This window comes from Mobula hypostoma, chromosome 17 (genome assembly GCF_963921235.1).
Source record: "Mobula hypostoma chromosome 17, sMobHyp1.1, whole genome shotgun sequence".
Lineage (NCBI taxonomy): Eukaryota > Metazoa > Chordata > Chondrichthyes > Myliobatiformes > Myliobatidae > Mobula > Mobula hypostoma.
In genome coordinates this window covers 41595253-41621296 of record NC_086113.1, presented here as the reverse complement: position 1 = coordinate 41621296, position 26044 = coordinate 41595253, and the positions used below count along the sequence as shown (strand labels likewise).

At 43.7% G+C, this 26044-nt stretch overlaps 1 protein-coding gene across 1 annotated transcript in view; it reads right to left on the bottom strand.

Annotated features, from left to right (window-relative positions):
- Positions 1–26044, bottom strand: part of LOC134358003 (collagen alpha-6(VI) chain-like) — a 154352-nt gene that overhangs the window by 56381 nt on the left and 71927 nt on the right. Inside the window, 5 exon segments of the mRNA XM_063069863.1 lie at positions 716–751; positions 7631–7684; positions 9351–9416; positions 19805–19867; positions 25146–25199. Coding sequence (XP_062925933.1) covers positions 716–751; positions 7631–7684; positions 9351–9416; positions 19805–19867; positions 25146–25199 — 273 coding nt within the window.

Here is a 26044-nt window from a genome sequence, read left to right as displayed (position 1 = left end):
TTAATAACTGAAAACTACATAAATATGGCATTCATTTGAGAAGCTATTGACGTTCAATTCACGGCCAATCTTCCCAACAAAAAGTTGAACATATCATCAAGTCGTGAGTTCCTCTTGAATGTAGCTGTTTATAAACATTACCATCCTAGTTCATTCTTTTTGCATTAATTTAGAATTGGTAGACTAATTCACCTGATCAAATCAGACACTCATTTTGCACTGCAGTGTTAAACTCATAAAGGAAAAGCTTTGTAAAAGGTAAAACCAGTTTTATATTGAATGATGTAGGTTTCAAAGTACACGTGATAAATAAATAAATCTGAAATCTGAATAATTTAATCTGATGTCGAAATGCTCTGTCACTACATAATTCTGCAGTCTCAATCCATCAAACAATACGTTCAGCAGCATGCAACATACCAGCCCCTTAACTTGAATTCACATGTACCACTCAGTTTCCTGATCCACCTACTCCCAGAACAAATAAAGGCACATAGACCTTCCCAGCAAGCAGCAATCCAAGATAATATCCCCCCCTTGTATTCAAGGGACTATGGTATTGTTATTACATATCAATACAGTTATGTGCAACTAGTTTCGACAAACCAAAAGCCAATCATTTAATCTAACAGACAAGATTTCTGCGAATGAACATTTTTATACAGTCGTGCTAGAATTCCTTATGCTAAATTAGCACTATAACTAATAAACATACCTTGCGACCCATAGCTCCTCTCCGACCACGTTGTCCCTTTAAAGATATAAAAGTATATTTGTTTTAGACTGTTGATCAAATCCAAAAGTTTCCATTGCATTATATAACAATATAAGGGCAACAATACTGTAGTTCATCTCAAGTAATAATCATACTTAATCTTCTGGATATTTGGACGGCAATCAAATTTACAGTGAATAAATTTGGATTGGCTAACAGAGAAATTGTAGCAGCAACAAAGGGGTAATTTTCAGGAGGGTGGCTGTCACTGTTGGACTGCCATGAAAATGAAGTGAAGTGATTGAGTATAATCTATCCAAAATAGCTGATGATACAAAGCTCAGTTACTGTGTGGATTGTGAGCAGGGTACAGACAGGTGCCGGGGTGCGGGGCTGAGGGTGGGGGGGTGGGGGAGAGGTGGTGTTAGATAGCCTGATGTAATGATCACGAGCATGGCAAGTGAAATATAATGTGTGAAATCATGAATTGATCCACTTTGGTAAAAGGATAGCATCACAAAGTATATTTTAAATATATTTTATATTTGAGAGTGTTGGTTTTTGGATGGGCCTGGATGAAACAGTGAAAGAACATAAGTGCCAAGAGCATAAGGAATCATTGGAAATCTCTCCCCAGTTTGACTGTCAAGGCTTTGTCAGTGAACTCATTCAAGATGGCATTACATTTATTTTTGCCAAGTGCATCGTGATATGAAGTTACTGCAAAAAAATGTTGCTGAGATCAGAAAGTAAGCATCAATCAATGGCAGATCAGACATCAAGCGTAAGTGGTTCATTTATTCTGCTATTTATGTTCCGAAAAAAATCAGTGCTTGTTTGAACTCACTTAGAATTAGATAGAGTAAATGGGAATGGAGAGCACTGTAGTTAACCAATACATACAAAACGATTTACATAATTTAAACTGATTTAAAACACGTAAACAAACGTCAGCACTCAAGAGTGGAAACACAATGTTAACTAGACATTAACAATAGGCAACACATACAAAATGCTGGTGGAACGCAGCAGGCCAGGCAGCATCTATAGAAAGAGGTACAGTTGACGTTTCGGGCCGAGACCCTTCGTCAGGACTAACTGAAAGAAAAGATAGTAAGAGATTTGAAAGTGGGAAGGGGAGGGGGAGATCCGAAATGATAGGAGGAGACAGAAGGAGGAGGGATGGAGCTAAGAACTGGAAAGTTGATTGGTAAAAGGGATACGAGGCTGGAGAAGGGAGAGGATCATGGGATGGGAGGCCTAGGGAGAAAGAAAGGGGGAGGGGAGCACCAGTGGAAGATTGACAGCAGGCAAGGAGTTATTGTGAGAGGGACAGAGGGAGAAAAAAGAGAGAGAGAAAAAAAAAGGGAAAAATAAAAGTTAATAAATAAATAAATGAATAAGGGATGGGGTACGAGGGGGAGGTGGGGCATTAACGGAAGTTAGAGAAGTCGATGTTCATGCCATCAGGTTGGAGGCTACCCAGACGGAATATAAGGTGTTGTTCCTCCAACCTGAGTGTGGCTTCATCTTGACAGTAGAGGAGGCCATGGATAGACATATCAGAAGGGGAATGGGAATAGGCTCCTTGATGGCTTGACCTGTGGAGCAGGTGTTTTGTTGTCAATTAATGCCAAGTATTCTCCAGAGTGAAGTGGGCAGAACATATCCTCGCCAACTTCTGAAGTCATGAACTGCAGTGGTTGCTGCAAATTTTCCTTCACATTTTACGAAGTTTATAAACAAAGTTGATGACGAATTGGCATACACGTCACAACCACAGATTCGGCAGCGCAGAGATACGGCAACTGTGCTGGTGAATTTGTGTCAGCTAATTATTATTTAATCATGATAGTGTTTCACTCCCTACTTGTCGTGGTAGTGCTTGTCGAGACTTGGACAGAGCACAGCAATGCTTCGCTGTTGTTTTGCATCGGCCTTGCCTGAGAAATTGGACTGTGAAGTCAACTGACTCTAAAGACTCGCAGTATTTGTTTAATAATTAGATGTTATTTTCAGCCACAGTGTAGGCTTCATTTCCCATTTGAGAGTTTTAGTTAATGGCCCTGTTTGGCCGAGTGTTTATTGTTCTATTTTCCCTTGGACTCTGTTTGCATTAAAGTTTTGTGAACTATTCACTCACTTCAGTGTCTCTCACTTCGCACTGGGGCCATATCCGAACCACAGTGACAATACAGGAGGGAGATTGAAAACGTGGCTAAGTGGTGTCAACACAATAACATCTCACTCAATGTAACCGAGACCAGGGAGCTGATTATTGATGGCAGGAGGTCCATGGGCATGTCCTCTTTGGGAGATGAGAGGTGGAGAGGGTCAGCAGCCTCAAATTCCTTAGCATTATCATTTCAGAGGATCTTTCTTGGGTGCAGCACATAAGTGCCAATACATTGGAAACACAGCAGTGGTTCTACTTTCTTACAAATTGGCGAAGATTTGGCACTTTATCTAAAACTTTGATAAACTTCTATATATCTGTGGTGGAGAGTATACTGCCTGGTTACATAATAGTCTGGTATGGAAACACCAATACCCTTGAATGGAAAATCCTACAAAAAGTAATGGATACAGCTCAGATCATCATGGGTAAAGTTTTCCCTACCACAGAGCACATCTACAAGGAATGTGTTACAGGAAAGCAGCATCCATTATCAAGGACCCCCATCATCCTGGCCATGCTCCCTATTCACTTTTCATATCATAAGAAGGTACAGGAGCCTCAGGTACACCAGGTACAGGAACAGTTATTACCCCTCACCCAACAGGTTCCTGAACCAGAGGGAATAACTTCACTTGCCCCAACACTGAACTGTTCCCATAAACTAAGGACTCACTTCCAAGGACTCCTCATCGCATGTTCTCAATATTTATTGTTTATAGAAACATAGAAACATAGAAAACCTACAGCACGATACAGGCCCTTCAGCCCACAGAGTTGTGCTGAACATGTCCCTACCTTAGAAATTACTAGGCTTACCTATAGCCCTCTAATTTACTAAGCTCCATGTACCTATCTAAAAGTCGCTCAAAAGATCCTATCGTATCCACCCTATTGTTGCCGGCAGCCCATTTGACGCACTCACCACTCTTTGAGTAAAAAACTTACTCCTGACATCTCCGCTGTACTTACTCCCCAGCACCTTAAACTTGTGTCTTCTTGTGGCAACCATTTCAGTCCTGGGAAAAAGACTCTGACTATCCACACGATCAATGCCTCTCATCATCTTATACACCTCTATCAGGTCACCTCTCATCCTCTGTCGCTCCAAGGAGAAAAGGCTGAGTTCACTGAACCTATTCTCATAAGGCATGTTCTTCAATGCAGGCAACATCCTTGTAAATCTCCTCTGCACCCTTTCTATGGTTTCCACATCCTTCCTGTAGTGAGGCGACCAGAACTGAGCACAGTACTCCAAGTGGGGTTTGACCAGGGTCCTATATAGCTGCAACATTTCCTCTTGGCTCCTGAATTCAATTCCATGATTGATGAAGGCCAATACACCGTCCACCTTCTTAACCACAGTGTCAACCTGCGCAGCTGCTTTGAGTGTCCTATGGACTCAAACCCCAAGATTCCTCTGATCCTCCACACTGCCAAGACTCTTACCATTAATACTATATTCTGCCATCATATTTGACCTACCAAAATGAACCACTTCACACTTATCTGGGTTAAACTCCATCTGCCACTTCTCAGCCCAGTTTTGCAACCTATCAATATCCTGCTGTAACCTCTGACAGCCCTCCACACTATCCACAACAGCTCCAACCTTTGTGTCATCAGCAAACTTACTAACCCATCCCTACACTTCCTCATCCAGGTCATTTATAAAAATCATGAAGAGTAAGGGTCCCAGAGCAGATCCCTGAGGCACTCCACTGGTCACCGACCTCCATGCAGAATATGACCCATCTCCAACCACTCTTCTCCTTTTGTGGGTAAACCAGTTCTGGATCCACAAAGCAATGTCCCCTTGGATCCCATGCCTCATTACTTTCTCAATAAGCCTGGCATGGGGTACCTTATCAAATGCCTTGCTGAAATCCATATACACTACATCTACTGCTCTTCCTTCATCAATGTGTTTAGTCACATCCTCAAAATGTTCAATCAGGCTCGTAAGGCATGACCTGCCCTTGACAAAGCCATGCTGACTACTCCTAATCATATTATACCTCTCCAAATGTTGATAAATCCTGCCTCTCAGGATCTTCCCCATCAACTTATCAACCACTGAGGTAAGACTCACTGGTCTATAATTTCCTGGGCAATCTCTACTCCCTTTCTTGGATAAAGGAACAACATCTGCAACCCTCCAATCCTCTGGAACCTCTCCCATCCCCATTGATGATACAAAGATCATCGCTAGATGCTCAGCAATTTTCTTCCTCACCTCCCACAGTAGCCTGGGGTACATCTCATCCAGTCCTGGCGACTTATCCAACTTGATGCTTTCCAAAAGCTCCTGCACATCCTCTTTATTAATATCTACATGCTCAAGCTTTTCAGTCTGCTGCAAGTCATCACTACAATCACCAAGATCCTTTTCCATAGTGAATACTGAAGTAAAGTATTCATTAAGTACCTCTGTTATTTCCTCCAGTTCCATACACACTTTCCCACTGTCACACTTGATAGGTCTTTTTTACACATATTATCCTCTTGCTCTTCACGTACTTGTAGAATGCCTTGGGGTTTTCCTTAATCCTGCCTGCCTAGGCCTTCTCATGGCCCCTTCTGGCTCTCCTAATTTCCTTCTTAAGATCCTTCCTATTAGCCTTATAATCTTCTAGATCTCCAACATTACCTAGCTCTCTGAACCTTTTGTAAGCTTTTCTTTTCTTCTTGACTAGATTTATTACAGCCTTTGTACACCACGGTTTTTGTACCCTACCATAACTTCCCTGTCTCATTAGAACGTACCTATGCAGAACTCCACACAAATATCTCCTGTACATTTGCCACATTTCTTCCGTTCTTTTCCCTGGGAACATCTGTTTCCAATTTAAGCATCCAATTTCCTACCTGATAGCCTCATAATTCCCCTTACTCCAATTAAACGCTTTCCTAACTTGTCCGTTCCTATCTCTCTCCAATGCTATTGTAAAGGAGATAGAATTATGATCACTATCTTCAAAATGCTCTCCCACTGAGAGATCCGACACCTGAGCAGGTTCATTTCCCAATACCAAATCAAGGTACAGTCTCTCCTCTTGTAGGCTTATCTACATATTGTCTCAAGAAACCTTCCTGAACACATCTAACAAACTCCACCCCAATCTAAACCCCTTGCTCTAGGGAGATGCCAGTCAATATTTGGGAAATTAAAATCTCCCATCACGACAACTCTGTTATTATTACACTTTTCCAGGATCTGTTTCCCTATCTGCTCCTCGATACCCCTGTTACTATTGGGCAGACAATAAAAAACACCCAGTAGAGTTATTGACCCCTTCCTGTTCCTAACCTCCACCCACAGAGACTCCGTAGACAATCCCTCCATGGTGTCCACTTTTCTGCAGCCGTGACACTATCTCTGATCAACAGTGCCATGCTCCCAGCTCTTTTGCCTCCCTCCCTGTCCTTTCTGAAACATCTAAAACCCAGCACTTGAAGTAACCATTCCTGTCCCTGAGCTATCCAAGTCTCTGTAATGGCCAGCACATCATATCTCCAGGTACTAATCCACGCTCTAAGCTCATCCACTTTGTTCACAACACTCCTTGCGTTAAAATAGACACATCTCAAACCTTCAGTCTGAGCGTGTCCCTTCTGTATCACCTGCCTGTCCTCCCTCTCGCACTGTCTACAAGCTTTCTCTACTTGTGAGCCAACCTCCTCTTCCCCAGTCTCTTCAGTTCGGTTCCCACCCCCCCCAGCAATTCTAGTTTAAACTCTTCCCAGTAGCGTTAGCAAACCTCCCCACCAGGATATTGGTCCCCCTTGGATTCAACTGCAACCTGTCCTTTATGTACAGGTCGCACCTGCCCCAAATGAGGTCCCAATGATCCAGAAATCTGAATCCCTGCCCCCTGCTCCAATCCCTCAGCCACGCATTTATCCTCCACCTCACTCTATTCCTATACTCACTGTCACATGGCACAGGCAATAATCCCGAGGTTACTACCTTTGCGGCCTTGCTTCTCAGCTTATTTATATATTCTTTTTGTCTTTGTAGTTTGTTGTCTTTCGTAGATTGGCTGTTTGTCCGTCTCAATGTGTGCAGTTTTTCTCTGATTCTATTGTGTTTCTTGATACTTACTGTGAATGCCTGTACGAACACAATCTCAGGGTTGTATATGGTGACATATATGAACTTTGACCACATATTTACTTTGAGCTTTGAAGATAGTAGTTTATCTGAAGAATTAAAAGCTAACAGGGAAATGGCTGTATTATTCAGTCACAGTATTCTTAGAAATCTTCCTGCTGACGTACATTAAAGAGATAGGGAAGGTCAGACATTGTTTTGTCTGAGGAAATCCATTCCATCTCAACAACCCTATGCAAAGATTGCTAATCTTGAAAATGAGATTGCTATCAGCATATTATAAAAGTATGCTTTTAAGTTGAGCCAAGTATTATACACATATAGCTGAATTGAACAGACTGTTTCAGGCTCACACTTAAGTACTCCAAGAATTAAATAATTGAATCTATCTGATAGGTACACAGACTAGGTCTAGTTTTAGTATATTGTGTTGGATTCAACTTGCCAGAACACCACCAAAATAAGAGCAATTATTATGCCCAATTTAGAAATAAACATGGCTAATAGTTGAAGGCAGTTGTATTTTTAAAAAAATTATACATGAAAGAACAAAATAGATTTGTGCAGAAAATATGAAGAAATCCACGCGTGTTCTAGATAGCTAATTAGGAGCAAGGTATCTTACCTTATGTCCATCTTGGCCAACCTTACCTGGTCTACCTCTTGGCCCAAATTCGCCCTGTAGATTAATAAGACAGGTAAAGTTTCACTGTTACTGCAATTATAATCCCAACATTTTCACACATGGAAATGAGACTATAATGAGAAATCTCACTATTTTAATATAGTATAGTTTCAAAATATGCCTAAGTTTTGTGAGAAAATATTCTCTCCCTTGACGAGTTCTGTGACTTCCTCTGATTTATTTTATCAAGCAATTTCCTTTTTAGAAGCTTCTATCTTGCCATATGATCCTGGAGCTGGGGAAGTCAACCAAGAACACGAACTGTGTTTATGGCTCCAGTCTGAATGTAAACAGCAATGTTTAGATTAGTCTGGCTGAAGAGCAAAGAGACTTAAACAGGAAGCTGAGTTAGAATGAGGCTATTCTTACAATTGGGGCGATGTCAGGAAGCACTACTTTTCACTAATGATGGAAAAATCTGCAAACTCTATTGCAAAAAAAAAAGCCAGTTTAGCTCATTTAGTATAAAAATTTTGAATCTGAGACTAGCATACATTTATTGGGTAAAGAAAATAGGGTTGCTGCAGTAAATGCAGTTCAGACACAGTTCAGTCATAAGCCAATTTATTGGAGTGGAATTTGCTTCTGTAAGTCAGTTTCAAAATGCTACAGTGTCTTGTGTCTTGAGCTGTTGGGGTGAAGTGCGGTGGAGATGGCCCTTCAGAGATCAGCAGCAGCAGCCACGATTGTAGTGTAGTGGACAGCAAGGAAGACTATCATGTTTTGCAGCGGGATCTGAACCAGCTGGAAAAATGGACTAAAAAATGGCAGGTCGAATTTAATGCAGATATGTGTGAGGTTTTGCATTTTGGGAGGCCCGACCAGAGTAGGTCTTACACAGTGAGCGGTAGGGCACTGAGAAGTCCGGTAGAACAAAAGGAGCTGAAACACAGATCCATAATTCATTGGAAGTGGTGTCACAGGTAGAGAGGGTCGTAAAGAAAGCTTTTGGCGTAATGGCCTTCCTGGATCAAAGTATTGAGTACAGGTGATGGGATGCTGAAGTTGCATAAGACATTGACGAGGGTTATTTTGGAGTATTGGGTGCTGTTTTGGTTACCTACCTTCAGGAAAGATGTAAATAAAATTGAATGAGTACAGAGAAAAATTGCAAGGGACAGGAGAACCTGAGTTATAAGGAAAGATTGAATAGGTTAGAACTTAAAATGTAGAAGATTGAGGGGAGATTTGATAGAGGATTACAAAATTGAGGGGTATGGATATGGTAAATGCAAGCAGGTTTTATCCACTGAGGTTGATCAGACTACAACTAGATGTCATGGATTAAGGGTGAAATATCAGGGATATTGGTACATGGAATGAGCCGCCAGAGGATGTAGTGAAGGCAGGTACAATTACAATGTTTAAAAATTAGTTGGACATATGCACAAATAGGAAAGGTTTAGAGGGAAATGGGATGAGCTGAGGCAGGGATCTTGGTTGGCACAAAGTAGATGGACCAAAGGGCCTGTTTCAGAGTTGCATAACTCTGTGGATCTATGATATGAATGAAATTTTAAAAGTTCTGTATTTACACCTAACATACATGCCTGGAAATCCTCTGTCAACTTTGCTAAACACTCTACATACTAATAACAGCACATTCTACATTCTCTCTGAAATCCATTCGGATTAAATAAGAAAGGAATAAAAAGTGTACCTGTATACCACGTTGTCCTTTGTCACCCTTCTGTCCTTTAGAGTAATTATCTACACCAGACGCACCCTGAAATAAAAAGTATATGCAATTTACATACAAAATCTACTCAAGGGTTTACTAATCTGACAAGGTTGTCTCCAACCTTCAATGAGAACCCTTTCCCCATTTCTACTGATGCTCAATGCTTCCAGTGTTTTCTGCGGAGTTTTTATGCAGACATTTCTCAGTTTTCATTATTAGTAGTCTTTAGTGGACATAGATGACCTTCCCCTTCAAATGTTAAAAAACATGACCTTTACCATCATACATTTAAGTTTCAGCACTGCCTGCAAGACGAATATGGAAACGCAAGCTGTTTTTAACTCCCTGAAACTTCTATAAAGGGGCTTGCTTGTGTCTAAAGGTGGGTATCAATTATTCATTCTGCAATTTATGCTGCCCTTGCACCATCTTGGTTGGAACATGAGATGTGACATAGAGTTCCTGCTTCCTTTAGATTAAAAGCCTGTTTCCCCCTATTAGGCTCCTCTCAAGCCTTAAATGAAACTCTGGACAGACAACTGCAATCACCCTAGCAGTGTTTTTCCATCAACTCTTTGACATCACTTTCTTTCTTCTCCTCTCCCACACTCCAGCTTCCCATGACCCCCAAGACATCGCTCGCAGAACGGTGCTTCACAATTACTGACCTTTCTCTTTCCCTGGCCCATGCTCTGTTTGTTGGAGGTACTTCCAAAACTACCAGAAATCCAGACAATGATTCTCTTGAGCTTCAGAAGTTGCAGTCTGTTCCTATTTCCACTCTTTCTCAAACACCAAAAACTATTCCAATGAAATGAAGCCTTTCTCTGTTCCTCGTGGTTACCGTGCAGTGTAAATAACCATCCACCCGGAAAACAATACTCTGACCCGCAGCATCTTATAAGATTAATATTTTCCTTTGAGCCATAAAAGTCACAAAATTGTTGACCTTATTTACAAACGATAGCTGTCATTGAGAAACTGGCCTATTATTCTCACACAACAAAGTAGAGGAGGAAATCTACGTGGCTTCAGATTGCAGCACCTGCTGTCTCTGTGTCTTATTCTCACATTCTGTTAAAGGCTGCTTCTGAAATAATTCTGGAGAAGTTTGAAAATGACTTTTCAACCAATTAACATAGCAGCAGTTCAGCAAGTATCCATGAAAGGATTTTAAATTTTTGAATAATTTTGACCATTTTTCGAATTGGAATCATGAGCACAAAAGATCGAGGTCATCTGATCAAATTGAATGAAATGCTAAAATGGTTCAATAGAATAGATGCAGAGAAATTATTTTGTCTAATGTACAGGGAACAACTGAGGTGACATAATCTTAAAGATCTGATCGTCACACAAAGACTGGCAGAATCTAAGAATTCCCTCACACGGAAGACAATGAACTCTGGAACAAGTGGAATTGTAATGGCTTGGGGCAAAAATTATTGCTGCATAGCAAATTATGTAAAATGCAGGCAAGCAAATGGACTTAACACAAATGAGCTTTAGTGCCTGTGACTTTAGTCCTCCATTCGATTCCCTGCTGTTCTAGGCACTGTCCTACACAGTTCCAATCAAGCTCAACACAAGAATAAAGGCAGTGTCTCATCTCCTAACTAACCAGGTTGCAGCCCTTGAGTCTCAATTCAGAATATTTCAAAAATTACTTTTCCACTCTGTATCAGAACTGACCACCAGCCTGTGATATTAATCCAGTTCTTCTCTCCCTACAGGTGCACTCTCTCCAGATGGGTGTTTCCAGCACTCTCTCTTAGTTCACTTTTCCAGCAACTGTTGCATTTATATCTCAGTTGAATGATCTTTTCCTGTCTTTGTTCATCCCCTTCTATTTTCATCCTTTCAAGACAAACCAGCTACGATTAGCAAGCCTTCAACCGCTCTCAGCCAGCACTACTCCACTTGTTCCATTCAGTCTCTCTTGGTTTTGTGCCAGTCACAGGTATCCCCTTTATTCTTGGTATTCCTCCCTCTTTTAAACTTTTCCTAGTTCTGATGATGGTTCATACGCCTAAAACATCAATTTTTTTTTCTTTTTCCACAAAAGTTGCCAGAGCTGTTGTGTATTTCCAGTGTTTTTGTGGCTATCTGCAGTTTATTTTCACTTTATAGCCAATATCTAATAGAATCATAGCCTGCTTTGCCATTCAATGTCCCAAAAGCATAGCCAATAAAATATACCTTGCAATAAACAAGTTGTTGGATGACCTCATTTGGTCAGACAGCAACAATGGAGGCAAACGGCTTAGACAGTATGATGGGTCAAGATCCTGCACGCACTCGATGACCCCATTTTTTGGAATAGCAAAATGTGTGTGTGTTTTTAATTAATAACCCGAGAGCACAAACAATGGTGTTTACATCTTTCACCAAAAATTTCTTATGAAGAATTGCTTTCCCAAATCATATTTCACAATTAATGAAAACAAAAGATTAAATTTTAGAGCTCTTTTCCCTTTGGGCTATTGGATAACATCAGCATAGTGAATGCAAAAGTACAAGGCAAGTCAAAGAGCACAGCTTACTGCCTTAGTTGTAAGTAGAGAGATAACTGCTTCATACCACTCCTGTCAGGCCTGCACATGCAGGCTCCTCCCAGTCTCCATCTAGCTAATAGAAGTCATCAGCCACTTGTTTCTAACTCATCACCTGCAGCTTATTTAAACCCAGCTCTCAGCCACAATCTTTTTTCACTTATATGAACCAGCAAGCTTCAACCAGTTGCTCCTAGCCTTTAGCAACACTCACAAGCTGGAGGAACTCAGCAGGTCGGGCAGCATCCGTGAAAATGATCAGTCAATGTTTCGGGCCGGAACCCTTCGTCAGGACTGGAGAGGGAAGGGGCAGAGGCCCTATGAAGAAGGTGGGGGGAGGGCGAGAAGGAGAAGGCTGGTAGGTTCCAGGTGAAAAACCAGTAAGGGGAAAGATAAAGGGGTGGGGGATGGGAAGCAGGGAGGTGATAGGCAGGAAAGGTGAAGAAAGAATAGGGGAAAACACAATGGGTAGTAGAAGGAGGCGGAACCATGAGGGAGGTGATAGGCAGCTGGGGGAGGAGGCAGAGGGAAATAGGGATAGGGGAAAGGAGGGGGAGGGAATTACCAGAAGTTGGAGAATTCTATTTTCATACCAAGGAGCTGGAGACTACCTAGACAGTATATGAAGTGTTGCTCCTCCAACCTGACTTTAGCCTCATCATGGCAGAAGAGGAGGCCATGTATGGACATATCTGAATGGGAGTGGGAAGCAGAGTTGAAGTGGGTGGCTACTGGGAGATCCTGTCTGTTGTGGCAGACGGAGCGGAGGTTCTCGATGAAGCGGTCCCCCAATCTGCGTTGGATTTCAGCGATGTAGAGGAGGCCGCACCGGGAGCACCGGATGCAACAGATGACCCCAACAGACTCACAAGTGAAGTTAAAGGCAAACAACAGGAATTCTGCAGATGCTGGAAATTCAAGCAACATACATCAAAGTTGCTGGTGAACGCAGCAGGCCAGGCAGCATCTATAGGAAGAGGCGCAGTCGACGTTTCAGGCCGAGACCCTTCGTCAGGACTAACTGAAGGAAGAGTGAGTAAGGGATTTGAAAGCTGGAGGGGGAGGGGGAGATGCAAAATGATAGGAGAAGACAGGAAGGGGAGGGATGGAGCCGAGAGCTGGACAGGTGATAGGCAGAGGTGATAGGCAGAAGGGGATACGAGAGGATCATGGGACAGGAGGTCCGGGAAGAAAGACGGGGGGGGGGGGTGACCCAGAGGATGGGCAAGAGGTATATTCAGAGGGACAGAGGGAGAAAAAGGAGAGTGAGAGAAAGAATGTGTGCATTAAAAAGAGTAACAGATGGGGTACGAGGGGGAGGTGGGGCCTAGCGGAAGTTAGAGAAGTCAATGTTCATGCCATCAGGTTGGAGGCTACCCAGACGGAATATAAGGTGTTGTTCCTCCAACCTGAGTGTGGCTTCATCTTTACAGTAGAGGAGGCCGTGGATAGACATGTCAGAATGGGAATGGGATGTGGAATTAAAATGTGTGGCCACTGGGAGATCCTGCTTTCTCTGGCGGACAGAGCATAGATGTTCAGCAAAGCGGTCTCCCAGTCTGCGTCGGGTGTCACCAATATATAAAAGGCCACATCGGGAGCACCGGACGCAGTATATCACCCCAGTCGACTCACAGGTGAAGTGATGCCTCACCTGGAAGGACTGTTTGGGGCCCTGAATGGTGGTAAGGGAGGAAGTGTAAGGGCATGTGTAGCACTTGTTCCGCTTACACGGATAAGTGCCAGCAGGGAGATCAGTGGGGAGGGATGGGGGGGACGAATGGACAAGGGAGTTGTGTAGGGAGCGATCCCTGCGGAATGCAGAGAGAGGCGGGGAGGGAACGATATGCTTAGTGGTGGGATCCCGTTGGAGGTGGCGGAAGTTACAGAGAATAATATGTTGGACCCGGAGGCTGGTGGGGTGGTAGGTGAGGACCAGGGGAACCCTATTCCTAGTGGGGTGGTGGGAGGATGGAGTGAGAGCAGATGTATGTGAAATGGGGGAGATGCGTTTAAGAGCAGAGTTGATAGTGGAGGAAGGGAAGCCCCTTTCTTTAAAAAATGAAGACATCTCCCTCGTCCTAGAATGAAAAGCCTCATCCTGAGAGCAGATGCGGCGGAGACGGAGGAATTGCGAGAAGGGGATGGCGTTTTTGCAAGAGACAGGGTGAGAAGAGGAATAGTCCAGATAGTTGTGAGAGTCAGTAGGCTTATAGTAGACATCAGTGGATAAGCTGTCTCCAGAGACAGAGACAGAAAGATCTAGAAAGGGGAGGGAGGTGTCAGAAATGGACCAGGTAAACTTGAGGGCAGGGTGAAAGTTGGAGGCAAAGTTAATAAAGTCAACGAGTTCTGCATGCGTGCAGGAAGCAGCACCAATGCAGTCGTCGATGTAGCGAAGGAAAAGTGGGGGACAGATACCAGAATAGGCACGGAACATAGATTGTTCCACAAACCCAACAAAAAGGCAGGCATAGCTAGGACCCATACGGGTGCCCATAGCTACACCTTTAGTTTGGAGGAAATGGGAGGAGCAAAAGGAGAAATTATTAAGAGTAAGGACTAATTCTGCTAGACGGAGCAGAGTGGTGGTAGAGGGGAACTGATTAGGTCTGGAATCCAAAAAGAAGCGTAGAGCTTTGAGACTAGGAATAGGGTTCCCCTGGTCCTCACCTACCACCCCACCAGCCTCCGGGTCCAACATATTATTCTCCGTAACTTCCGCCACCTCCAACGGGATCCCACCACTAAGCATATCTTTCCCTCCCCGCCTCTCTCTGCATTCCGCAGGGATCGCTCCCTACACAACTCCCTTGTCCATTCGTCCCCCCCATCCCTCCCCACTGATCTCCCTGCTGGCACTTGTCCGTGTAAGCGGAACAAGTGCTACACATGCCCTTACACTTCCTCCCTTACCACCATTCAGGGCCCCAAACAGTCCTTCCAGGTGAGGCATCATTTCACCTGTGAGTCGACTGGGGTGATATACTGCGTCCGGTGCTCCCGATGTGGCCTTTTATATATTGGTGAGACCCGACGCAGACTGGGAGACCGCTTTGCTGAACATCTACGCTCTGTCCGCCAGAGAAAGCAGGATCTCCCAGTGGTCACACATTTTAATTCCACATCCCATTCCACATCCCATTCTGACATGTCTATCCACGGCCTCCTCTACTGTAAAGATGAAGCCACACTCAGGTTGGAGGAACAACACCTTATATTCCGTCTGGGTAGCCTCCAACCTGATGGCATGAACATTGACTTCTCTAACTTCCGCTAGGCCCCACCTCCCCCTCGTACCCCATCTGTTACTCTTTTTAATGCACACATTCTTTCTCTCACTCTCCTTTTTCTCCCTCTGTCCCTCTGAATATACCTCTTGCCCATCCTCTGGGTCACCCTCCCCCCCCCCCGTCTTTCTTCCCGGACCTCCTGTCCCATGATCCTCTCGTATCCCCTTCTGCCTATCACCTGTCCAGCTCTCGGCTCCATCCCTCCCCCTCCTGTCTTCTCCTATCATTTTGCATCTCCCCCTCCCCCTCCAGCTTTCAAATCCCTTACTCACTCTTCCTTCAGTTAGTCCTGACGAAGGGTCTCGGCCTGAAACGTCGACTGCGCCTCTTCCTATAGATGCTGCCTGGCCTGCTGCGTTCACCAGCAACTTTGATGTATGTCACAAGTGAAGTGTTGCCTCACCTGGAAGGACTGTTTGGGTCCCTGAATGGTGGCAAGAGAGGAGGTGTAGGGACAGGCGTTCCTAGCCGTTAGTTACCTCGTTGTGTTTAGTATCTGTTCCCTCTTGTTTTGTGGCCCCTGGTGGTTTGTTATTTTACAGTTCATTATTAAAGTTAGTGCTCACCATTATATCATTTCTGTTACTGTGCTTTTGGGTCAAGCTTCCCTTACATTTTATGACAGGATGAGTGAAATGTCTATTGTCTCAGCGGAATATGCTCACCTGAAGGAAGTTGTCCACCAACATGAGTACACAATCCAGAAGCAACAGAAAACCACTGACCATCTGCTTGCCACTCTCAACCAACTCTCTGTCTCGATACAACAAACCCAGACTAGTCAAGCCCCTCCCTAAGAGCCCTGGATTCTGTTGCCTGAATGCTTTGACAGATCCCAAACCCACTTCCTGATCCAGTCTTACACTCTGGGCTCCAGCCATCTCTGTATTCTACAGACCAAGCCAAGATTGCCTCCATTATCTCTCTCTTGACTGCTCAAGCTCTGACTTGGACTGACTGTAACTCGGACAATAAAACCACCATTTGCAATATATATGAGGAATTCACCACTGAGATGCACGGTTTTCCGACATCTGGGATTGATGGCGCGAGCTTCAGGACTCTTTGATTGGGTGACTGTGATACCATTTGTGCTTGCTATCTTGTGCGTGCTTTGTGCTGTGTGTGACTGTTGGTACTGTGTTTTGCACCGTGACCCAGGAGTAACGTGGTCTCATGTAGCTGTATTCATGAGTATTCATGTATGGTTGAATGAATGAATCTCGGAAGTGAAAAGGAGACAGTGGCTCGGATACTTCACCTGTGTCAAGGCTCACACACTGTGCTGCATTACACCGTGGAATTTAGGACCCTCATGGCAGAGTACGGCTGGAATGCAGAAGTGCTGCTGGCTCATTACCATCATGGCCTCTCGAAGCACTTGAAAGACAAACGGTCTACCACTGACCTCAAGCCTCATCGCTCTGGCCCTTTGAATTGACAAGCGTCTCATGGAACGACCCACCAGCTCATCAGCCAGAACTGCTTTTCCATTCCCAGAACCATTTCAGGATGCAGGACCCTCTTCAGCAATGCCTCCAGGACCCATGCAGTTAGGGAGAGCTCTCTTAACCAACCATTCCCCCCCATCCAAGAGTGTGAGCATCAGTGGAACTTGTGCACATACTGAGGATCAGCCGAGCTCCCACGTACCGAATACTCACTGTGTCTGTGATATGACACCACCACATGTAGATGAGGGGCTTTCTATCTGGCAAGCTACCCCATCTCCTCATTCCAGCACTCAGTATCTCTGTCCTTCTACACACCCTGATGGCTCCACGCACTCAGGGCTTTGGAAGATTCTGGCGCAGCAGGCAAACTTCTGGTCCAGACCCAGTGTGTACAGCTTGGACTCCAAACTGAGCCTATTTCTCATCCCTTCCACATCAGTCATGGACAGATGTCCCTTGGGGTCTGAGATGGCCAGAGCATGCTCACGAGTGTACAAATGAGCATTGGAGAGCACCGCAAGTCCATGCTGTTCCTCCGAATTGACTCACCCAGTGCTCCTCTCATCTTGGGTTACCCCTCACTTTGTCTAGTCATTCAGTTCACTGATGAGATGCCAGACAACATACCTGTGATCTCAATTGACCTCATACTGTAAATTCGTGGAGATGAAGTAACCTCTTGACCTCACCAATCTCCCTCAGGAACACTACAGCTTGGCTATCATCTTCAGTAAAAAGGAAGCCAGCATCCTCCTGCCTCATGCCTGTTGTCCATGGGCCACTCAACCTCCCTGAGCCTGCACCTCGGAACCTAGGATGGAGGAAGGTGGTCCAGTGTACACAGTTCACCAGTTGATGGATTCATGTCATCATGGACAGGGCATGCTTTACCTGGTCAGCTAGGAAGGGTACGGCCTGGAGGACAGAACTTGGGTGCCGTTAGCTACATCTTGGATCCATCCATACATCCCTCATTGAAGATTTCCACCGGACTCATCCGGATCATCCTGGGCTGTCAGGTGCCGGCTGTAGGGGGTGGTTTCTTTCAGGCCTGCTGCGTATACAGGCTCCTCTAAGTCTCCATCCAGCTAATAGGAGTAATCTGCCTCTTCTTTCTAACTCATCACCTGCAGCCTATTTAAACCCAGCTCTCATTCACAGTCCTTGCTCACTCAACAAACCAGCCAGCCTCAACCAGTTGCTTCTAGCCTTCAGTTACCTTGTTGCCTTGTCGTGTTTACTGTCTGTTCTCTCTTGTTTTGTGGCCTCGCGTGGCTTGTAATTTTGTAGTTTATTATTAAAGTGATCACTTTAACACAACCCAGAAATGCATCCACTTTGCTGATTAATTTATATTCAAGTATCTTCTCAATTTAGTAGGTTTGAGCTTAAAGAGCCAATAAATTAGTGTAAAAAGTACTGAAGAAAACACTGATCCCAAACCAGGATACTTTATTCACGTCTTAGAACTCAAGGCAGAATTCATTCATCCGCAAACAACATCTTAATTCTGTGAACTTCTTGATTTTTTTTAACTGCTACCCCAAAACATATTCAAAAAGATTTTAAAAATACACATAATAGATCTAAGTGAAGATCTTTGTCTTTCATAATTACAATGGAAGTCAATAGAAAGCTAAGTCAGCCATGGTGAAAAATAAAAGTTGTTGAATTTCCCTTATTCTTATGACAATAGGTTTAGGTTAAAGTAATTCTTTCATACGACTAAGACCATTAAAGTTTCACTGCACAACCATTGATCTGGGGCTTAAAAAGACTTCTATCAGATGATTTATCATATTTAGTTTCACTTGTATTCAGCTAGTTTCACCTTTTAGAGTCCACAGCATTTTATTAGCAAGTTTGAAGTATAGCAGGACCATAAATGCTACAACAGCAGATCAGGGCTGAGCACCTTATGATGAGAGACCCTTCTATCAGTCCCAAGGGAAAAGTGAAGTCGGTGATGGAGTATTCTCAAATAACCTTGCTCATTTCAAGAGGGCCTGGAGCATCTGAGGTAGAGTAGTCTATGCGAACAGAATTGGCTGAAATGTTCACTCGTTCTACTACTAGTTGACAGTGGCTGCAATGCATACACAATGTTGCACCAGCCAAACTGTAAACTCCTCCTCCTGGAAGGAGAAAGCCAGCAGAAAAGAGGAACTAGTATCATTTTCCAGTTATACTGTGTAGTATTTCAACACTCCATTATCACACCGTGTCAAATTTGTGGAATTCCTGTGGGTATTGGACCAGCTTCATGACACAGTTCCAGAAAGCATTTCATGATTGCTCTGACAAGAGGAATTGGATGACAAATGAATGCTAATCATGCTGGTGGTACCATTATCTTTGGGATGAATCACTTGAAATTGGACCACTATTGACCTCCTAAACTCTAATTGTACTTTGCCTATGTTCATGTTTTCTTACAAGTTAGTAGGGTGTTTTGTTTGTTAGCCTTACGCTAGCACTTGGAGCATTCCCATCAGACTGATTCTCCCCCCGCCTTCCTTTGCTGTAACCAATATTCTCTCACATGCCCGTGAACTCTTATTGATTCCCCCCCCCTAAATTACCTACACAAGGGCCAACAGAACCCAATCAACCCAATAACATCTCTTTAGGCTGTGGGATGAAATCATGTGGTCACAGGAAGAATATACGAACTTCATACAGAGAGTACCCAAGCACAGGAATGAACTTGGGTCACTTTGATTAACTTCCGTCTAGTAGTCAAGGCTGATCTTATGATCCCAGTGCGGTCTTCAGGCAGCAAGTGAGCTCGTGAGGGAATAAGGCTTCACATTGGGAAGTATGCACTTCTGTTTACAAGAAAAAAATACTAAGAGAAAGATGAAACTCAATCCATCACAGAAATGGGAAATTAGCAACTAAATGCGACCAGGAAACTTGAATTCTCTAATCTGAAGTGGTAGCCAATTGGGCAAGTCAAAATGAATATTCAGCATCCAGCTTGTTACAAAATTCACTATGTATAACCAAGTGCTGATCAAAGGAATGATCAAAAAAGCTACATTAGAATGGTTGTGCATATGAAAGTATGGTGCTATCAGTTTAAAATGATTTAGCAAATATACATAATGTATAATGATGATTTATCTACTTACTGGGTCCCCTTGTAGACCTGGTTCTCCACGGTCACCGTTGCGTCCTTGAATGCCTTTGCTTCCCTGAAGAGTACATGTGACAGATTAAAATGAGAACACTGAGAAGTATCAGATTAAATTTTCTGAAAGCTACTGGATGCAGATCTCTCTATGGGTCTTTGAGTACTATTTTTAGTAATTGAACAGATATACATAACTTGGCTGATCAACACTCAGAAATTGGGATGCTCATGAGGAGGAACACAGAAACAAGACTGTTAGAAGGAGTGGAATTGTTAGCTTTATAAATGCACTACGAAGTATAAAAAGTAGGGAAATCATAGTCAAGCTTTTAAAATCAATGTGAAAGCCAACTCTGGACACCACATGCTTAATCCTAAAATGAACTTAACTTAACAATAAAAGAACAAATAACTGGAAGGCAAATGGATTTTGATTATTAGTAGCCTGTTTATAATGATGGAGGATGAAATAATAATCAAATTTGTCCCTTAATGTTAGCAACACACATCAAAGTTGCTGGTGAATGCAGCAGGCCAGGCAGCATCTCTAGGAAGAGGTACAGTCGACATTTCGGGCCGAGACCCTTCATCAGGACTAACTGAAAGAAGAGCTAGTAAGGGATTTGAAAGTGGGAGGGGGAGGGGGAGATCCAAAATGATAGGAGAAGTCAGGAGGGGGAGGGATGGAGCCAAGAGCTGGACAGGTGATTGGCAAAAGGGATATGAGAGGATCATGGGACAGGAGGCCCAGGGAGGGCTCTCAGCAGGGTTCTCACAGCTAACGGTTTAAAAAGTTTGTCTGTTTGGCGAGGTAAGTGGGTGAGTAGACTTATTTTTCCTGTTTCATTCGTGTAGAATTAGATAGCATGCCTGCAGGGTTAGTGCTTTGTTCAGGGTGTCAGATGTGGGAATCCTGGGAGACCTCCAGCCTCCCTGATGGCCACATCTGCGCCAGGTGCACCGAGTTGCAGCTCCTCAGAGACCGTGTTAGGGATCTGCAGCTGCAGCTTGATGACCTAGTGCTTATTAGAGAAAGTGAAGAGGTGATAGACAGGAGCTACAGGGAGGTAGTCATCCCTAGGCTACAGGAGTCAATAGTCATCCCTAGGCTACAGGAGTCAGAACACTGGGTCACTGTCAAGAGAGGGAAGGGAAATGCCCGGATAGTGGAGAGCACCCCTGTGGCTGTCCCCCTCAGCAACAAATATCTTGTTCTGGATGCTGTTGAGGGTGATGACCTGACAGGGGACGCCCACAGTGACCGGGTCTCTGGCACTGAGCCTGGCGCTGTTGTGCAGGAGAGAAGGAGGGTGAAGAGAAATGTGGTAGTCGTGGGGGATTCCATAGTCAGGGGAACAGACAGGAGATTCTGTGAGCCTGATAGAGATACCCGCATCGTGTGTTGCCTCCCAGGTGCCAGGGTACGGGATGTCTTGGATCGGGTCCTGAATATTCTAAAGGGGGAGGGTGAGCAGCCAGTTGTCTTGGTACATGTTGGTACCAATGACATAGATAGGACAAAGGAGGAGGTCCTGAAGAGAGATTCCCAGGAGTTAGGAAGGAAGCTGAGAAGCAGGACCTCCAGGGTAGTAATCTCGGGATTGCTACCTGTGCCACGTGCTAGCGAGGGCAAGAGTAGTCGGATCAGGCAGATGAATGCGTGGCTGAGAAACTGGTGTAGGGGGCAGGGCTTCAGATTCTTGGATAATTGGGATCTCTTCTGGGGGAAGTATGACCTGTTCAAAAAGGACAGGTTACACCTGAACCCGAAGGGGACCAATATCCTGGCGGGAAAGTTTAATAGAGCTGTTAGGGAGGGTTTAAACTAATTTGGCAGGGGGATGGGAACCGGAATGATAGAGCGGAGGAAGGGGAAAACAGAAATAAATCTAAGATAGTGAGCAGTAAAGATGTCAGGAAAGACAGGCAGGTGATGGGGCAAATGTGTAGCCATTGGGATGAGTTGCAGTGCAATAAAGTTGCAGTGAAATCAAAGCAAAAAGTATCAAATACTGGCCTTAAGGTGTTGTACTTAAATGCACGCAGCATAAGAAATAAGGTGGATGATCTTGTTGTACAGCTACAGATTGGCAGGTATGATATTGTGGCCATCACTGAGACCTGGCTAAAGGATGCATGTCTCTGGGAGCTGAACGTCCAAGGATACACGGTGTATCGGAAGGATAGGAAGGTAGGCAGAGGGGGAGGCGTGGCTTTATTGATCAGAAATGATATTAAATCATTAGAAAGAGGTGATATAAGATCGGAAGGTACAGAATCTTTATGGGTTGAGCTAAGGAATAGCAGGGGTAAAAGGACCCTGATGGCAGTTATTTATAGGCCTCCAAACAGCTGCAGTGATGTGGACTACAAATTACAACTGGAAATAGAAAAGGCTTGTCAGAAGGGCAGTGTTATGATAATTGTGGGGGATTTTAACGTGCGAGTAGATTGGAAAAATCAGGTCGGCACTGGATCTCAAGAGAGAGAATTTGTAGAATGTCTGCGAGATGGCTTTTTAGAACAGCTTGTCGTTGAGCCCACTAGGGGATCGGCTGTACTGGATTGGGTATTGTGTAATGAACCGGAGGTGATTGGAGAGATTGAGGTGAAGGAACCTTTAGGAGGCAGTGATCATAACATGATTGAGTTCACTGTGAAATTAGAAAAAGAGAAGCCGAAATCTGATGTGTCGGTGTTTCAGTGGAGTAAAGGAAACTACAGTGGTATGAGAGAGGAACTGGCCAAAGTTGACTGGAAAGAGACACTGGCAGGAAAGACGGCAGAGCAGCAGTGGCTGGAGTTTATGTGAGAAATGAGGAATGTGCAAGACAGGTATATTCCAAAAAAGAAGAAATTTTCGAGTGGAAAAAGGATGCAACCATGGTTGACGAGAGAAGTCAAAGCCAAAGTTAAAGCTAAGGAGAGGGCATACAAGGAAGCAAAAATTAGTGGGAAGACAGAGGATCGGAAAGTCTTTAAAACCTTACAAAAGGAAACCAAGAAGGTCATTAAGAGAGAAAAGATTAACTATGAAAGGAAACTAGCAAATAATATCAAAGAGGATACTAAAAGCTTTTTCAAGTACATAAAGAGTAAAAGACAGGTGAGAGTAGATATAGGACCAATAGAAAATGATACTGAAGAAATTGTAATGGGAGATGAGGAGGTGGCAGAGGAACTGAACAAGTATTTTGCATCAGTCTTCACTGTGGAAAACAGCAAGATACCGGACACTCAAGGGTGGCAGGGAAGAGAAGTGTGCGCAGTCACAATTACGACAGAGAAAGTACTCAGGAAGCTGAATAGGCTAAAGGTCGATAAATCTCCTGGACCAGATGGAAGGCACCCTCGTGTTCTGAAGGAAGTAGCTGTGGAGATTGCGGAGGCATTAGCGATGATCTTTCAAAATTCGATAGATTCTGGCATGGTTCCAGAAGACTGGAAGATTGCAAATGTCACTCCGCTATTTAAGAAGGGGGCAAGGACAAAAAGGAAATTATAGACCTGTTAGCTTGACGTCAGTGGTTGGGAAGTTGTTGGAGTCGATTGTCAAGGATGAGGTTACAGAGTACCTGGAGGCATATGACAAGATAGGCAGAACTCAGCATGGATTCCTTAAAGGAAAATCCTGCCTGACAAACCTATTACAATTTTTTGAGGAAATTACCAGTAGGCTAGACAAGGGAGATGCAGTGGATGTTGTATATTTGGATTTTCAGAAGGCCTTTGACAAGGTGCCACACATGAGGCTGCTTAACAAGATAAGAGCCCATGGAATTACAGGAAAGTTACATACGTGGATAGAGCGTTGGCTGATTGGCAGGAAACAGTGGGAATAAAGGGATCCTATTCTGGTTGGCTGCCGGTTACCAATGGTGTTCCACAGGGATCAGTGTTGGGGCCGCTTCTTTTTACATTGTACATCAACGATTTGGATTATGGAATAGATGGCTTTGTGGCTAAGTTTGCTGACGATATGAAGATAGGTGGAGGGGCCGGTAGTGCTGAGGAAACGGAGAGTCTGCAGAGAGACTTGGATAGATTGGAAGAATGGGCAGAGAAGTGGCAAATGAAGTACAATGTTGGAAAGTGTATGGTTATGCACGTTGGCAGAAAAAATAAACGGGCAGACTATTATTTAAATAGGGAAAGAATTCAAAGTTCTGAGATGCAACGGAACTTGGGAGTCCTCGTACAGGATTCCCTTAAAGTTAACCTCCAGGTTGAGTCAGTAGTGAAGAAGGCGAATGCAATGTTGGCATTCATTTATAGAGGAATAGAGTATAGGAGCAGGGATGTGATGTTGAGGCTCTATAAGGCACTGGTGAGACCTCACTTAGAGTACTGTGGGCAGTTTTGGTCTCCTTATTTAAGAAAGGATGTGCTGACGTTGGAGAGGGTACAGAGAAGATTCACGAGAATGATTCTGGGAATGAGAGGGTTAACATATGAGGAACATTTGTCCGCTCTTGGACTGTATTCCTTGGAGTTTAGAAGAATGAGGGGAGACCTCATAGAAAGATTTCGAATGTTAAAAGGCATGGACAGAGTGGATGTGGCAAAGTTGTTTCCCATGATGGGGGAGTCTAGTACGAGAGGGCATGACTTCAGGATTGAAGGGCGCCCTTTCAGAACAGAAATGCGAAAAAATTTTTTTAGTAAGAGGGTGGTGAATCTATGGAATTTGTTGCCACGGGCAGCAGTGGAGGCCAAGTCATTGGCTATATTTAAGGCAGAGATTGATAGGTATCTGAGTAGCCAGGGCATCAAAGGTTATGGTGAGAAGGCGGGCTAGTGGGAATAAATAGAATAAAATGGATCAGCTCATGATAAAATGGCAGAGCAGACTCGATGGGCCGAATGGCCTACTTCTGCTCCTTTGTCTTATGGTCTTATGGGAGAAGGAAAAGGGGGAGGGGGGAAGCCCAGAGGATGGGCAAGGGGTATAGTCAGAGGGACAGAGGGAGAAAAAGGAGAGTGAGAGAAAGAATGTGTGTATATAAATAACGGATGGGGTACGAGGGGAAGGTGGGGCATTAGTGGAAGTTAGAGAGTCAATGTTCATGCTATCAGGTTGGAGGCTACCCAGACGGAATATAAGGTGTTGTTCCTCCAACCTGAGTGTGGCTTCATCTTTACAGTAGAGGAGGCCGTGGATAGACACGTCAGAATGGGAATGGGATGTGGAATTAAAATGTGTGGCCACTGGGAGATCCTGCTTTCTCTGGCGGACAGAGCGTTGGTTAGCCTTAATGTTGTTTAGTTACAGGCTGCATTTAATGTCTTGTGTGTATATTCTAAATTCAATAAAATCTGATGCAAAAAAAAGTCTTTACAGTATTTCCATCAGCCCCTTTTTCTCCATGGACTCCAGGAATTCCGGGCTCTCCCTGAAAGATAATATTTTGGATTCATTTACTAAATACATTTAATGCATAAGAGATCAAAATGAAACAGAAAATCAATCATGCTATTGCATTCATATAACATTTGCTCACAGTTTCAAGGTACACAAAAGCACTTTACAGCTATCAAGTACTTTTAAAGTGTAGCTACTGTTTCAATGCGGAAAACTTTATAATCAATTATAAGATATTCTCATAAATGTTATTGACCTGTTAAATTATTTTTGGGATATTCATTAAGGATTAGATAGTAACTGAGACATTTAAGAGAACTCCAGGCACTTTGAACAGTACCACATGATCTTTTTGTATAATTTCATTTGGACATTCCTGAGAGAGTATCTCTTAGTAATAGAACCAGCAAAATACAAAATAGCTTCTTGTCAGATTGCTACTGCAAATTGGGAAAATCTACAATCAATATTACTGTCCATGGTTTTCCATCAATATTGGCTGTGGCTCAAGGTTTCCACTCTGCTCTCAGAGTTGAAGATTATTTTCGCAAATCCCATTTAAAGACTTGAACACAAAAATCTAGGTTCACATCCCTATTCTGCACTCAGTACGCTCTGTTCTGTCAAAGATGCCATCGTTTGGTTGAAATAAATCCCAAGGAACCACTTTGAAGGAGAAGGCTGACAAACAGTCAACTGCTCTGATCAATATTTATCTTTGATCAGCATCCCCAAATAAGTTTATCTGGTCATTATTTCATTCCTGCTATGGAGGAATTGCCCCTTGTACTTCCTACAATACAAGATTGTCTGCGTTATGGAAGTATTTGCTAAATCCTGAGACTGTGAAAAGAATTTTATAAAGTCAGGCCTTTC